Source organism: Cyprinus carpio, chromosome B1 (assembly GCF_018340385.1).
Source record: "Cyprinus carpio isolate SPL01 chromosome B1, ASM1834038v1, whole genome shotgun sequence".
Taxonomy (NCBI): domain Eukaryota; kingdom Metazoa; phylum Chordata; class Actinopteri; order Cypriniformes; family Cyprinidae; genus Cyprinus; species Cyprinus carpio.
The window spans coordinates 10466861-10484446 of NC_056597.1; the positions used below are offsets into that span (position 1 = coordinate 10466861).

The window sequence follows — 17586 nt, forward strand, 5'->3', positions numbered from 1 at the left end:
TTCATTTCCCCTTTACAAAAGAATCAAGGACTGAAGCAGGCTGTAGACGAGTGATATGGTTTGTGCTTATTGCCCACAGGCTTACATTTAATCACCATTTCTTAAATGATTTATGAAGAAACTTTGTCAATGAATATTAAGATATAAAATGCAAATGTAAATTAATTTAGCTGGGTAACCAGACCCATACTGAACCAGAAAGTAAACAAAGAGAAGAGAATTGTCTCTGAGATATTTTGTTCTAATATACTGGTTCTATAGTTACAATTCATTGTAGATTTAACGGTAAACGTAAACGTTTAGAAGTATTTTAAATAGGAGTTTCTTTAACCAGGAACAATTTAATCTATAGAATTGTATGTATATTTTACATGCATCAAATAATACTTTCAATCATATCGTCATACTGTTGTTCAATATTACTCATATTCATATTTTCAGTATATTACAGCTTGATTGGAAATAACAATAAAAATATTCTGTTTACACAATATTCAACTTTTTTTTTTACCCATCACATTATATATTTCATTTCAAAGCACTTCACACCCAAATAAACTAACTTTTGAACCATTATTAGGGCCAAAAATTTAGTTTCTGGTGTTAACAACACTTTTTCCCCCCATCACAAAATTAATATAAAAAATTCTTCACTCTTTGTTTGCAATAAAATTGTATACATTTTTAATTGCACCGCATTAGAATTGTAATATTTTTCATATTTAAAGACAAAGTTTGACGCAGGTATTGTTTTAATGATAATAAAGCACTTAATAATAATACAACTTGTAGTAAAACAACACTGTATATGAATGCACATTATACTCATTAGCCAATGATATATACACAATACCAAAGCAGAGGATGGAGGCACTTCATTGAGGCCCGCTGGCAGACCAATACCATGCTCCATAATTCTCCTGGGACTGACAGACATTGCATCTCAAAGTGGCAGACCTTTATTAAACCCTGCGAATTAGCAAGAAGTCTTTGTGTTGATTGCTTTGAACACTTCTTATTCTCACACCAAGGTCGTTAATTGGACGGCTTTATAAGGGAAGTTTGAATAGAGCCACCCTTTGAGATTAAATGAATTAGTGAAATATATTTAACAAGCTGCTGTTGCACCAGTGACTGTACGGCATTTGTATAACAGCAGCTCTTGCAAAATTTATGAACAGTCTGTTCCTTGATGGACTTAATATAATTGCATTCATTACAGACATTATGACAGATACTGAATTTTATGACCTGTAAACGAGTTTCAAAGGAGTGCTTAGTGCTTGACACAGAGTAGTCAACAACTTACAGAGACTAAGTGCTCAGATATATAAACCCATAAACCAGGACCATACTTCAAACAAAGACAAGCCTTTTCCCACTTTGGAAGTAAATCAAGGCTACATGATGCTTTGAGGGGCGATGAGTGTAATAATGTATTCAACTTTGCTTTTTTACCATCTCTTTCCTCTCATCTGTCCTTTACTCACATTCACGCCGGATAATCGGCTGGTGAGACAGCGCAGTACTGCCAGCTGTCAGGCATCACAAGCATCATTGTGATCTAGGCAGCATGGGGTCATAAACAAGGGCTGTACTGAACTCAGCTGACATCACATCAAGAGACACAGTTCTGCAGGATTCAGTCATGCACAAAAATCTTTTCCTTTAGTTACCTCAACAACCCAAACTCACAGCTGAATATATATTACCAAATATTTCTATTTTAAATAAATGCTTTTTTTTCCTACATTCTGTCCATCGAAGAATCTTGAAAAAAAATTTCAACATAAGAAATATTTACTGATCAGCAAATTAGAATGATTTCTGAATGATCATGTCACACTGAAGACTGTAATAATGGCTGCTAAAAATTCAACTTTGCCATGACAGGAATAAATTACATTCTAAAATATATTGAAATAGAAAACAGTAATTTTAAATCATAATAATATTTTTTTCAGTATTATTACAATATTACAGTATTATAATATTTTAATATTTTTAATATAGACCCCCAAAATACATATCATATAAAAAATATACAAACAATTGTAGTATTTTGCTATGTATATTTACTATGCATGGAATTTTTACTATGAATTGTAAAAATAATTCATAGTAAATTTCACAATTAACTACAATGAAATAGCACACATTGAATTTCACATTGAATTTAAAAAATACTTCAATAATCTTTGTTTCATTAAAAGGGTGGATGTAAATCGCGCAGAACCTGTGAAAGCACACAACTCTTAATGGTATGTTTTTTTTGTTTGTTGTTGTCTCATACTTTTAGATACACTGTTATTTGTAAATGCTACTGCTTATGTTAACTTTTAATATATTGTTTATCAGGGTTTGTGACATCACAAACCCAGGAAGTAGCTCATTGTAATCCCTACCAGCTGTTTTTGTAGGCATTAAACTGACAGAATTTTACATTACACACTAACTAAAGTTAAAAAAGTGAAACCGTAATCAACCACCCCTTTAACTACTTTGATAAGTATCAAACAAGTGTATCACGACAATAAACAATCTGCTATAAAACAGTGTAATTTTGTTAGAATATAGAGCTACTATAATCACTTAGTTTTAATGTGTTTTCAAGGCAGTTTTTTCCCAATTAAAACCCAGGTATTATTTATGATACATTCATTAAACCAATGCTAATTCAGTCTAAATGAACTATTATTGTTAATAATTTTTGTCTGCATATTTTAAATATTTGGAAATGCCATATATAAATAAAACTGTAGTATATTTGTGGGTTGCTGATAAATCTATTGTCCCTCCACTGTATTCTCCATTGTTTAATTTTTTGAAGTGGTTTGCTTTTATTTGCCCATGTTGGATAGTTGAAGTATTCTATGAGCAGACTCATCTGTTCTGCCCATTAATTGTGGGCCATAAACCAAACAATCTGCTCCTAATTGCTTGCAAATTTCCACAGCCTAAACTTAGAATATTGCTGAAAGGTGAGCCCCATTGTTTGGAATATGTCAGCAGTCCCACAAATGCACTTTAATCACTGGCCTGTTCCTGTCATACAGTGACCATATGTTGATTGTTCAGTGTTCAGCGTTTCGTTTTCCCACCAATGGGCTCAGATGAGCATACGTTACAGTGGCAAGACAAATGGGTGAGTGTGCCCGTGCACATGCAGCAGGCTTCATCCATTATTCAAAAGCAGTGCAGCGCGACGCGGAAAGGGGCCTGCCATCACTATCAATAATTCAACTCTCCCACCGCAAGCCCCCTCCATTTCTCGCTGTCTTTCCCTTTTTTCTCTTTGTCTGTTTCTTTCTCGGGTCTCCTGTAAATGAAGAGCGTCCACTGATGCACAATGTGCTAAAGCTGTCAGTTAGCACAAACGACATCAAAAAAAAAACCCTACATCAAAAAAAAAAGTGACAAACAGAAAGAACAGACACAAAACAGACAAAATCTATAGAGAGAATAAAGAGGATTTTGTACACAGACTGGAGCATCATTGGACAGTGTGTCCATTTCAGCTGCACTGTAAACCCGAACAGTACTACTAACTTATAAAGAATAAGAACACTGCAATTAAAGTCTGTTAAATCGTTGATGCAACTTATAACATCGGTTTACTGAGTGACGTAAAACTAAACAGTTTCGAGTAAACTCTTCTAAATAAATTATTATTTTTAAGTTTACTGAGTGACGTAAAGTGACGTCACATCGTTGCTCTAACCGACGTTCAGAGAAAAATCCATTCAACATGGCGGAGACTCGTAAGCGACCGGAGCAAACTTAATGGAACAACTTTTTGAGTGTTGTAAAAATATCATGATAAAGGAATGTTTTCATTTTTTGGGAAACACTGTTTTTACACAGCGCTGTAAAGTGCGGTATTTCCCTAGTGCCTTTGAATGCACATTTTGAAAGCTATTTTAGCGTCACTGCTTATAGTATAATATTAACGTCAAAGAAGGGCACTAATGTTAACGTTACCCGGTATTTTTCAGTAAACACAGTCCTAATGTACATTTTGAAACTTCCATATTTAAGGCTGAATTTGTCAAAAGCATCGTTAAGTGGAATGTTGAGACCATTTGGTGGCAAATGTTTCTACGATCATCTTAGCCATACAATGCTTTTGGGAAATGCCCCGGTAAATTTGATTTTTATTTGGTCTGTTTTTAAACAACCAGCAGCTAAGAGTATTAATCCTAAATTGGTTTAAAGCTAATTTGGAAAAAATTACAAAAACAAAAATCAGTAATTAAACCTTTACAAACTTTCTTTAAGTGGTGTTACTCTCTTAAATTGCAGGCTGAGCTGGATGCTGAATACAAAAGAGTGAGCCTCACACTCAAGGTAAATTCTATTGAGTAAGAGCAAGTTGTGTGATGTGTCCTCACAAATAGGACATAGACTTGGCTTTCTCTTTTCTACATCCATTGTTTGTTATACACTTACTTTTAAACATTTGTGGTTTTCTAGGTTTGTGCTGAGTTTCACCATATCAGAGAAAGTGGCACACACCAGCAAGATTTCACAGATGTTGCATGACATTCTAAATGTTTGATCTTCAGGTGAGTGCAAATTCACAAACACTAGCTACCTCTAGCACATACAACATAAAATATAACATAAAGTTTAACATATTTATTAACATTTATATACATTATTACAACAACAAAATACCAACATGAAAGAACAATAAGCTCTCCCAATGTACGTGTGTAAGGAGAACTGTTCTTCAGGACATGAAATGGAAGTATTAAGTGCATTAATAGATCTGAAATAGAGTGGGGGAACAATGACATCAGAACCAGGAAGTGTAATTCGCTGCGGGTTCCTTTAAGATTTCCTATGGGTTTTTTTAATGGGGTATTTCAATTTATGAATAAAATAAAGCTTGTGGTAAACATAACTTGACGATACTTCTATGTTTTTTTTTTTTTTTCCTACAGTGTAAACTGCACACACACTCAGCCTAAAAAAACTAACATAACTACTTAAAAAAAATATACGTTTTTAAAAATGAACATAACTGCTTCAAAATTTGTATTTTGGGTATGGATGTGTGTAATTTACGTTGTACAACACAATGTAAAAGTATTGTCAAGTTCTGTTTACCACAGGCTTTATTTTAATTGAAAAACCCCATTATAAAACCCCATAGGAAAATCTAGAAGGAACCCACGGCGAATTACTCTTCCGGGTACTGATTTTAGTCTCTGAAGTTAAAGTTCTACCCTCTGTGCTTATTCCAGGAGGAACTGGGCGAGCCAGACCTCACTGACACAAACACCTCTCCTGCTGATTTTGTTATCATGGACCATAAAACCACTACAAGTGCTGCAAGCACTGCAGTTGTGATGAGATGATCTTCCAGTGTTTGACATTCAGAAATACAAACACACGGTTTAAAAAAAGCTCAATAAAAAATCCTCAATTGTATAGCCATAGTTGTGCGTGTGTTTTTTATGCACAAGTGTATTTTTTGTGTTAGTATTTGTATTTAATTTAGCACCACTGCATCAAAATAATGGGTAAATAAAAAAATAAAATAATTACAAATAAAAAAGATTAAGCAAAAACTAATTAAAACCATTTTTCTGAAAAAAACTAATTAAAACCTATTAATAACAAATAATAATCTATAAAAAAATAATTTTAACTTTAAAAAAAAAATTTTTCAGATTTATAGGTGTCCACAACATTTTTGAGTTTTCTGAAATTATCGGGTTTTACAGTGTGGCATGGGACAGTTGTGCATTCTGAGGACACTGATTCACTGTTTCAGTGTACAAAGATTTCCACTAAATAAAAAAAAAATAATAATACATATATTTTGGGTTAGTTTTTTTAACAAATTAATACTTTTATTCAGCAAATATGCATTATATTTATCAAAAGAGAAAAATGTATAAATAAATGTTACAAAAGATTTTTATTTTAAATAAATACTGTGCAACTTCTATTAACACAATAATCCTGAAAAAAATGTCATGGTTTCCACAAAAACATTAAGCAGAACAACTGTTTCTGTTTTTAAGAAATGATGGCAATTCTAGTTTTATTAGTTGTATTACTATGTAAAGTACATTTATCTGTTTAATAGTTGTTTAATATTGTTACCTTAATTCAAATTTGATTATATAATTTAAAATATACATACACTGTCATTTAAAACGTTGTACAATAAATTCATTTCTAAAGTTTAAAAACATTTCTATTTCAAATAAATTTTTATTATTTAGCAAATCAACATATTGGAATGATTTCCGAAGGCTCATGTGACACATTTTAAAATATACATTAAAATAGAAAACAGTTAGTTATTTAAAATTGCAATAATATTTCACAATAATACTTTTAATACTTTTGGTTTTTTTGGTAAACACTGACTACAAAACAAAACAAGCTTTGAATAAGTGACCGACCTATTTTCAAAAAGGGCTTGATGAGTCGAGAAATGTCCCACTACTACCATACAACCAGAAAGGGACTTCCAATTGACCCTGCCCCTCTGATCCATATCCCTCTTGTTCATTTGCTCCATCTGCCAGACTCCTGTCAAACAGTTGTGAGGGAATTACACCCTCCAGCCCATTGCCCGATCAGGTCAAAAGGTCAAAATTATCTAATGGTTAGCTCTCAGTGCAAGAGAAAGAGCAGGCGTGGCTGTAAAGTGCTAAGCGAGTGGCTAATTAACATGCAAACCAGCTTCTCCCATTAACCCCATTAGGACTTAAACATGAACCATTCCAAGCTTGGGGCACGTATAGAGCAAAGCATAGATAATGCCCCAGTCTTGCTTGGAATATAAATAAAATAAAACTACTACAGTATATTCTAGCTATAATATCTGAAACCTATGAGAATAGCAAAGCGGGGCAGAATGGTGTTTGATTGAAATACATTATCTCGTTTAAGGTTATTTTAATTTTACACTAATGGCCAAAAGTGCTTTTTAAATATTCAATTTTAAAACCATGAGAATTAATATGGTGTTAGTCCACTCCACTGGGAAGGCTTTGGAACATGACTGCAGGGATTTGCTCTCATTCAGAGTCAATGGGTGATGGGACCTGGCTCACTGTCAGTATGCCATTTCTTTATGGACCTTGCTTTTTGCACAGGTATGCCAGTCAAAAATAGCATTGTTAGCAACAAGAACAATCATAAAAGCTGAATATATTAATTAAACATAAGCATCCAGATCATTTGGTCCGTGATTTGCATGCTAGCATTTAGCATCCTGCAGATTTTTGAACTGACTTATCTGGGCATTTAATCGACCAGTGACATTTCCATGCCAACCCAAGCAAATTCAGCTTGAGTGCAATGACCCACTTACTGTATGCCAGCAAAATCAGTGGGACAATGGAGAATCTGACACATCTCTTACACACAGAGCTCAAGGGTTACCAGCAGAGAATAAAAGGAAGGAAGCTCAAGAAGCGAAGCTATGGCTCTGGGTTTCAGGATTAGACTAATATTATTGTATTCCACAATGAACAACTTCTACAAAAGTAGTGTTGGATCAGCCCACAAAAGGGAAATAACAAGTTAACAAGTGCTTAGACTTGTTAAACTCTTGCATGCAATATTGAGGAAGGAGAGGGTGTTAATTGTGGAAATTAGTGAAAAAAAAAAGTGTGAAAAACACTAATGGTAAAGGGAAGGATAGAGGTGACCAAGTATTTTTGCTGTTAATATGGTTTACGACTCAAATAGCAAAACACATACACAGACACTCCAGGGCTAGAGACCCATTCTTCCCACTGGTCACTCTTTTCTCAGTTGGTCACACAAGCACATAATTTGGTCGCTATTATTATTATTTTTTTTTTATTTATTTATTTTTGCTAAAACATGGGATTAAATCAATGTATGCTGATGAACTTGTATCATAGTTTATAGTTATGGTAACGAAAGTGTTCAACATTCACCCCGTTGCTTTTTCATCACTATTTGTGATTTACATTTTGTGAACCGGAGTTCCTCTTTTGCTGTGTTTTAATCCAGGCTTCGGACACTTTCACTTTCGCTTTTGAATTTGAGATCTTGGTGTCACGTTTTACAAGAAATGATAATTGTCTGTTTTGCTTACATCTAAACACTTTTCACTTTTTAAGACTACAACAAAAGATGGATTCATTGTTATTCTTAACTAAAAAGCACAACAACAATAAAACAGTAGGCTACGATGACAAACTAGCCAACATAACATTTATTAACAAAAACGAATAAGACGAGGCATGCAATACACATGGTGTATTATATTCACCTTTTTCCTCAACCTGGAAGTAAGCCTATGGGTGAGACTTCCGTTTCATTAGCTGCTATAGGTAAATAACGAGGAGAATAACAACATGTAGTAAGCGGTAAAACTGTTTGCAGTACAAACCAGTGTGTTCTTAATTAAGATAACTGATTAAAATAATATGATAGGACACATCAATTGTCAATATCAAGCAGCAAAACGAACTGTTTTGTACAGCTAAAAATAGCTGGACGCAAATGTGACCGAAAACTAGACCCATAGAATTTACAAATGGCGGCGCCCATTTTTATGTCAGGAAAAAAGGTGGATACGGATTAATAAATTACAGAATGTTTAGCAAACACTGAGGAATCAAATAAATATAAAAAAAATAAATTAAAGGAAACCTCCATAGTGTAATGTTAGGTAAACAGCAAAGATAACAAGCTTTTCAAAATGAAAACAAAAAGAAAAGTAAACAACAAAAACCATGTTTTTCTCCACAAGAATACCAACATGTTCACCTTCTCTGGTTTAAGAAGCGGTCTTTACTTTACTTTAACCTGAAAACTTGCTGATGCGGCAAGTATAAACCTGGCTACAAACCCGAACCACTCGCACTGAAAGCACCTCTCTTCATGTGATCTGTGAAATCTGACTCCTGCTACAATGTGCCATGGCTGTGCAATGCACGCTGTGTGGAGCAGACTCTTTGGAGCAGCGCAGACCATGCACTCACACAAATGCGACCACGTCAAATTTTATATCGCACAATCTCAAAAAAAATTGTCTAGAGCCCTGCACTCACACTGTCATAAGACCTGACAGGAGCGTTTAACCAGCTGACCCCCACCCTTTAACCAAGCTATAATTCAGTCTCGGCCAGTGTGCACAGATTCAGTTCAGCACACCCTCCTGAATAATATAATTCTCAGAATTGTTCTACGGTACATTAACAATAAGCCCATTAGCATCAATCACCATAGCTTGGTTTGTTTGGCATCAGCTGAAAACAGTCTCAACCATTCACTGAGTGAATCTGAGGCCATGGATTTTTTGATGATTTGGCAGAGCACCCTCACATCCTATTCAGTGGTGAACAGTTATCCAAGACCTGGCAACCACACTCGAGAGAGTCTGCATGTGTATGAGTGGGCAGGGATCAAAATTATGTTTGGTGAATTCTAACATCAGTCAGCTACACTCTGAAAATTGAAGGTTCCAAAAGCAGGTTTAAGGAGTGATTCCATAGATGAACCATTTTCAGTTCCACAAAGAACCTTTCAGTGAACAGTTTTAAAAAGAACTGTTTTGTTTTGTTTTAGTGTGAACCACACTTTAATAATCTGAAGAACCTTTTTTTTTACTATTAAGAACATTTTTCTGCAGTGGAAAGTTTCTATGAATGTTAGAGGTTCTTCATGAAACCATCAATGCCAATAATCTCAGGGACTCTAATTCCTTGATTCAGATAATAAAATTCTAGGTATTTGGTAAAAGACTAGTAGGATTGGGCAATACGGTAAAAAGTAACATTTCAACTTTTTTTCAGAATGTGTGACCGATTCAAGATAACTATGTTAGTTTTTTATGTTATCTAGTCAACTTAAAATGTAACTACAACATGATTCAAGTAACATTCTCTACATTAAAACTTGCAAAACTGCAAAATATTTCTTAGACAAAACACATTTTTAGAGGTCAACTCAAAAAGTCAAGGCAATTCAAATTAGAAATGACAGAGCATAACACCAGTAGTAGGCTGTTATTATCTCTAAATGTTTTGTAAAATATACAAAGAAAATAACAGCATCAGCTTGTCACCATCCTGCAAACATGAATATCAAACATACAGTAGTAGTTATTTACAGGTTTTTTAATTCCACTTCACTGCTTGTCCACTGTTTTTTTTCTATATAAACATGCGCTTGATGGATGAGTTTGACCATTGCGCTCGCGTCTCACACATGAAACGGCATTCTAAAAATGCGGTGCTTAAGTTCAAAGAAGTTCAACTTGCGTCTCATAACCTTATATTGTTCCTATTTCACTGCCCATGTCTCATTTTATTTTTCAATGCAAAAACTCATTCTTTTAAATAGGAGCTTAAGACCGGTAATATGTTCTATGTCACAATTCTTAAATTCTTCATAGAGCGTGTCACATGTAAGCAATCATTCTTTCCTCCTAATTCATATCATTGCTGTATTGTCATCTTGTCTAATTGTAATGTTTGCTTATATTTCTAATGAAAACTGCAATTCTTTAATAAAAAAAATAAAAAATAAAAAGTGCAATTTTTTGCTGTACTTTTTCTATCAGTATGCTTATTCATAATCACAAACTCCAAGACTTTCCACATCAAGCAGAAAATTATGATACAATTGTTTGTGTGTGTGTGTGTGTGTGTGTGTGTGGCCCCATCATCCCAGAGGGTCGGAGGCAATCGGATCAACCCTCATCTGAGCCGTCCAGGCCAGACAGAAAGGAGGGGGTTTATTGTGGGAGTAGGTGGGGGAGGGGTGCCCAAGAAGAGAAAGTGGCACATACTCCCTCCCACATTATCATACAATAGGCTTGGGACACCCATGTCATCACAACACCGCCCTTATACAACGGGGCTTTGTGTTAGCGTTGAGCACCATGTGATAAGATCACGTACATACACTGGCTTATCACTAACTAATTAGTGAGTGCCAAAACAACATCTCGGATCAGATTCTGACGTAAACAAACATCCCATCTCTCAGCTACACACACAATTGTGTTTACTCTAAACAAATTTTAATTGTAAGAAAGAGTGATCCACAAAATGGCTAGATTCTAACACTCTTGAAACCACATTGTTTGTGCATGTTTGAGTGCTCCTGGAAGAGTATTAAATAGCTTGTCTGGAAGCAACAATGAGGATTGATGAATTGTCTAGCTGGGCCAAAAGAGAGAGAGCAGGATGGTTCATCTCCTGATTCTGGAGAAATTTGTCATCCAGCCACAGTTGTAACTTGAGCTGGAAAATTGTGCTGAACGGACTGACATTCAAATTCTCTATTAATTAATGGCAAATCTTTCTTCATCCACCTAAATTTGTAAACTACTTTTTTTTTTCAATATCACTTCTCGTGAAATACGCATTTTTAAGTAGTTTGTCTTGCTTATTCCTGCCTATATGTATTAGGAGATTTTAAGAATTTTAAGATTTTAAGTATTTTAAGAATCCTATAGATGCTTTTAAAACAAAATACAATTTTAAAAAAGTACATTGCAAGGAATGTCACATCTCGCAATGCTAAGCAAAAGAAATTAAGTTAATTAGTTTATATTTTTTAATATATATATATATATATATATATATATATATATATATATATATATATATATATATATATATTTATATACTTTTAAGTACATTAAATGATCTGTTCAGCATGAAAAAAGGGCTCTCTGCTTCACTCTCCGCAATTTTAAAAAGTACATTGCAAGGAATGTCACATCTCACAATGCTAAGCAAAAAAGAAATTAAGTTAATTACAGTTATATTTTTAATATATATATATATATATATAATATATATATATATATATATATATAGCATATATATATAATAACTTTTAAGGACATTAAATGATCTGTTCAGCATGAAAAAGGGCTCTCTGCTTCACTCTCCGCTGTACTGCATGTAACACTGGCCGTCAATGAAATCATAGTAATCACTGTCCCCTCAAGCAATAAACAACACTGTTCCTGGTTCTATACCATTATGCCACTATAAATGTCCCATTTTTTTGTCCATAGACGCTGCAGATCCTTCAAAGGCCTACCTTAGATTGTTATCTACTGTATATTCCCTGATTTGCCGGTTTACAGTTGGACATATTATCAGCCATTATCATTCCAATAAACTGTACATTGGATTGCCCAGAAACTACCAAATCTAGAAAGGATACTAGCAAAGCAGTCTGCTCTGCATGTGTGTGTGTCTGTGCTTTCCCTTCAACTTGTTTGTATTCATTTCTTTAATGCTGTTGAGGAACTTCTGAGGGCTGAGCCTGCTGTGTGACAGCTCAGTGATTCTAATTGGGTGTTAGTATTGGCGTGAGAGCGGGTGATTACAGCTGACAGCATCTCTGCCAGGCTCTTTGAAGCTCTGTACAGCACTTGTGCACTGAGATGCACAGAACTATGAAAATTCAGGCTGGGATCTCTACAGGAAGTGCAAGATCTGTGGCTCTGTGAAGATCAGAACACTGTCTAGACAGACTGTATCTACTCAAAATGCAATGAGGGTGAAATTTACCATATTAGGTGTTTATATTGTAATAAACGAGGCACTGTTCTTCGTTGCCTGTCATGTTTCATCCCAGTAGGGCTTGATTTTTTTTTTTTCTGACTAAATAGATGCTGCATATGGGGGCATTTATTCACTTTGAGCTGGATATAGCACAAGACCTCCAAATTTTTGTGCATCTCTTGCAAAAACACATTTATATTGTTGTTTGGCAGAGTTACTTAAGAATTGGGATTACAAAATTGACAATTATTTATGCTCACCCTATAATGCAAGAAAATAAGAGAGGGGACCTGTTAAATCACTTATAGTGTATAATAGATAAATAAGTGTATTCATAAAGTATGCATATACAATCACACAAACAAAACAAATGAATTCATTCGTAAATAAATTAATTAATAAAGCAAAAAAAAAAAAAAAAGCCTGCATATCACAAATGGATCTATTTGATGTGGGAAAATTAGATAAAGTTTGCCACAAACTTTGCATGTGACAGAAAAACAAAATTATAATGTCATTACCTCACACCACTCTTTTTCTTATACACTGACTGAGCTACAATATAAATATGTCCACACACACACAAACACACAAATCTGTAATTATCCCAAGCAGTATTAAAAATTGATTGACGGCTTTAAGAAGTACCTGAAATCACAATGCCAAAGGCATGACATCATACAAAAAAGTGGTTTGACAGTATAAAAATAGAGTAGAGACAGATGGCAGAAAATTGCCCAGCAGGCTCAGACCACATTTACTCTGAATCTTCTCTGAACAATCCTAGAACCCTTTTACATCACTTGCATTATTCATGAGCAAGGTTTTCTTTGTTAAAAAAAAAAAAAAAGTTTGTGTCACTTGATGACACTGACTTAAAATGCCACAGATCAAGCCCTTCTACTTAAGAGCAGTCACAACATAATAAACTGGAGAGAATGGAGAGAGAGTGTGTTTGACAAAACAAATTATATCACTACAATAAAGCATAAAGGGGGAAAAAAGGTTTTTATGACTCAAGATTTTATTAATTTAAATTGTCATCCCTCCAAATGAGTCTTAAAATATCAGATTTTTTAAATTTCCACGACTGTGGGATCCCTATACATGACTAGCAAATTAATTCACGGTTGTTCACTAAACCTGTAAAATCAATGAAGCTGAATAAAAGCTTTCATCGAGATACTTGGCCTTTGTTATATTGTGAATAGTGACTGCCATGCTTGTTGAAAACAGCTTTAGGGCACTCTGACAAAGCAGTGGCTAATTAACAGATGCTAATTACACTTGCGTTCATCAAAATCATCATTTAATTTCACACATTCTGAAATGGCTTTAAGGCATTTTAGATGCACACTGCTGGGGTGCTTCAAGAACGTCACAAGATAATATTTAGTCATCCTTATTAGTATTTTTTATTTATTTATTTTTTTTGCAAGTTGAGTGCCCTGAAAAAAAGTGAATAAAAATGATCTAAACAGCTTTCCAAAACATCTATAAAGGTTGGCCACAAGCATGCAACAGATGCACAATTCAATGAAACATGACATGTTTACATGAAACAGCTCAGGACATCAGTCAGAGGGTTTCTAGCCCAGAGGACATCATTGATCAAGAGGCAGGAAGAAGCGACATATTAAAAAACAACACACAGAGCTATCATAAATATTAAAAAAAACCCCAAATAAAAACAACAAAAGAAGCAAAAGATCAATAGTACACAGAATCCTACTTCATAGTGCTTCTTCTGTCACTGAATGATTACCTTTCTAAAAGTGAAAACAAATTTTGAATTCTATGATATCATGACTTCACACCAATCCAATTCACAAAAATCCAAACAAACCAACAAACAAACAAAGTAAATGTCTGCAATGGTATTTCTATAATTTCTTCAGAATGACTGCTCTCTTTAGTAACATGAACAGACACTTACAATGCAATAACATTCAGGAATCAGGACAAAGTTCTTTTCCTAAGGAGAACATACAAATATGAACATAAGTTATTTGCATTTCTCTCTCAGAACTGCATTCAAAACCCACTTTTATATCATATCAGGGATTTGGATGTCCAACTCTGTTCTGTGTGTGACTGACACTATGACCTATTCACTTAGACCTAATTAAACATGATTTATCCAGTCTGCAACAATAGCTAAATATTGTATGAATTCGCAAATCAAAGCGCAAAGAATTGATTTCACTTCTACATTAGAGTTTATGCAGTTAACGAGAGTGTTTGAATGATGGCTGCGGCGAAAGAACGAGGCAGTCCCGAGTATTTAATTTCGCTATGCACTGTAGCATATCCCAAGAACAAGATCAATAGAGTTTCCATCCAAAAACTGCCTCCAGGTCAAGCTGTGGCTTAATCTATGCACTCAAAGGAGAGTAATTACTTTTTATAATTACAATAACAATAAATTCCAAAGCCACAACTCTAACACCACATCAATTAAACAATACAATAAAAAAAAAATCATATCTATGTCTATGTACTCAGTCTCAACAAACCATGGCGCACACACATTCATACAGGCATAAAAACTTCATTATATACATTGGAAGTGCATAGCTTGTGATGGTAGCTTATCTGCCTGCTGATTATGGAAACTAAAGATGAGAATTAATCCAGAGCACTCTGCCATCTGCTGAAGATGAATGATTTATCTATCTTAACCCCCACAAGCAGCCATATGACACTGCCTGTGTTATAATCAAACTGTTCATTTCAATGACTAAGTCTCTATATCCACAGCCAGGTGTATCTTCCTGGGTTCCTTTCCATGTCCCTTCTCTCTTACCAACCTAGTAACCCAGTGAGAACAAGAAAATTCAGAAAGAAAAGGCCATCAACAATGAGGTCTGGAAAGCTTAAATTCATTCACAGGCAGAGAGAGCGATTGATATGGAGACCTGGACTGGGTCTGAGAGAATCCCTTGCTGACAGTACCCATGGGCAGTCTTTAAACACTGTTATTGCGAAGTGCTTTCTCACACGAGTGAAGTGGAAATAATTGATTTCCACAGAAAACGCTCAAGGACTGCACATCTGTTGAGCAGCTTCTGTAGGCTGTGTGTACAGCATTTCATTGTGGGTGTTCACATAACAGCTAAAACCAGCATCAGGAGAAACCAACGCACCTTCTATTAATAGTCGAATTGAATTCAGACTCTCATATCAAGCCTTATGCAACCTAAACTCTTCAAACACATAGCGTTTTGATCAACAGCTGGTTTGTAACTCGTATTCTGAGGCGATAACAAGGAAGAGGGGTGCAGTATGGGTTAAAAAGAGAACATTTTGCATGCTCAGTGCCGCCTTGATTTCCTCTCTCTCAATCAGAAGTGGGTCAGTTATGGCAGGCAAGCAATGCTGTTACTTAAAGAAGAGCTGCAGTTGCTCAGAAGCACCATTTTGATGACACATATCCACTCATGCCCTAGCAAGCGGCCTTAATTTTTTTAACTCTTTTTAATTTTTTAACCTATTGTTCTTCAGCATGTCCAACTACAGCAATAATAGAAAAATGAAAGCATGAGAGTGGGATGTGAGTGGGAGAAACACTGCAGGGCTTATTTAAGACTAAACATCAAAAATATTGGAAACCTCCTCTCACCTATAGCCTACATTAATTCAGTGGATTTCTAATGAATCCCCATTAACGTTCTCGCATCTGACATACAGTATTCTCATAACTCATTCTTAATACATGCAACACCAGATGCCCTCTCCCACACGCCTCCCGAGCCAAATACATAACAAAAGCTATGGCTTTAAATCAGATGAGTGACAATCGTGAAAAGTAAACAGTTTAAGAGACAAAGGCAGTAAACAGCCTCACTAATCTAATCTGACCCGAGTACGGTTTTGTAATGGCTGCACTGTGGTGATAACCAGAGCATCCCAATGATGGAAAGAAAGAATGAGCAGGGAAAAGAAAGGAGAGCTGTGACAAACCCTCATTATCCATTAAGACAAGCACACACAAAAAAAAAACAAATGACACAAATGAGCGCACTGACAATTGCCATTCCCACAGACTGTCCTGTGCACCTGAAACCCCACCAGCATCTGATCTTTATCAGCATCACTGCAAATTGTGCAGCAGTACAACCACTGATTCTGAAGGCTGTAAAAATATAGAAGTAATCAGAGCCAATCGAGCTTGCCTGATTAAGATTGTAAAAACGTATGCATCAACACAAAGACAAGCGCGCTTGATAAAAGATGATGAAGAAAAGCAATTAGACACGATACCTTTCTGTGTCTGTCCCTCTTCCATGTTCTCTTCCATTGTGGATCAAAGCGCGGATTATAGAAGTGGATGAAATGTAACAATGCCTATACGGTCAAGTGGATGAGCGTCTGTGCGCGCGGTAGAGAGATTGAGCGCGTGTGTGTGGAAGAGCGCAAGCGGGCGTGTGTGTGCGTGCGTGCCTGAGGTTGCTCCGCTGCTCCTCTTCTCGACCGCAAATATCAGTCAACGCGATCTTCAACTCTCTCAAAATCATTCCATCAAAAAATAAACATTGCAAAAGAAATCAGGCGCGTTTTCAAATATTCGTTGACTTCTCAAATAGGCGCGTCGCGCATGGTAATTACCTCTAAGATGTTTGGTTTTGATAACGAGAGATTTGAGACACTTTGAACCTTGCAATGCAGGTGTTTTGAACAACTGAGCTCTTTTCTAGCGCTGATGTAAATGCACCGCATTGAAAACAACTCCCCGCACTAACAGATGGATGGGTGTATCCTAGTAACCAGCAGGGGCCCCCTCCCTTCATCATGAAGACTTCAACATACAGTACACAGACACATACACAAACACACACACACACACAGAGACAGATACACACACAGACAGACACACACACTCACAAACAAACACCGTGGTCCCTGTGTCATCCTGTGGACGGTAATATGTGTTTTTACATTTCGTGCCTTGATAGATACATCCAATCTCTTCTAAGTAAATCAGTGGGCTCAAACTAGAAATAGGTTTTTGAACCCCACAGAAACAAGAAATCTGTTTATTATACTGGAT

General features: G+C 35.5%; 1 protein-coding gene across 3 annotated transcripts in view; it reads right to left on the reverse strand.

Annotated features, from left to right (window-relative positions):
- The window catches only part of LOC109055830 (neuronal membrane glycoprotein M6-a), a 54883-nt gene that overhangs the window by 20627 nt on the left and 16670 nt on the right, over positions 1-17586 (reverse strand). Inside the window, exon 1 of one of the 3 annotated variants that reach the window (XM_042716536.1) lies at positions 16800-17286. The exons of 1 other annotated variant lie outside the window; for it this stretch is intronic. In XM_042716536.1, the coding sequence (XP_042572470.1) occupies positions 16800-16836 (37 nt within the window). In that variant the 5' untranslated portion in view covers positions 16837-17286. Of the gene's footprint in view, positions 1-16799; positions 17290-17586 lie in introns of those variants that run through there. One more of the 3 variants, XM_042716538.1, reaches the window with a different exon arrangement.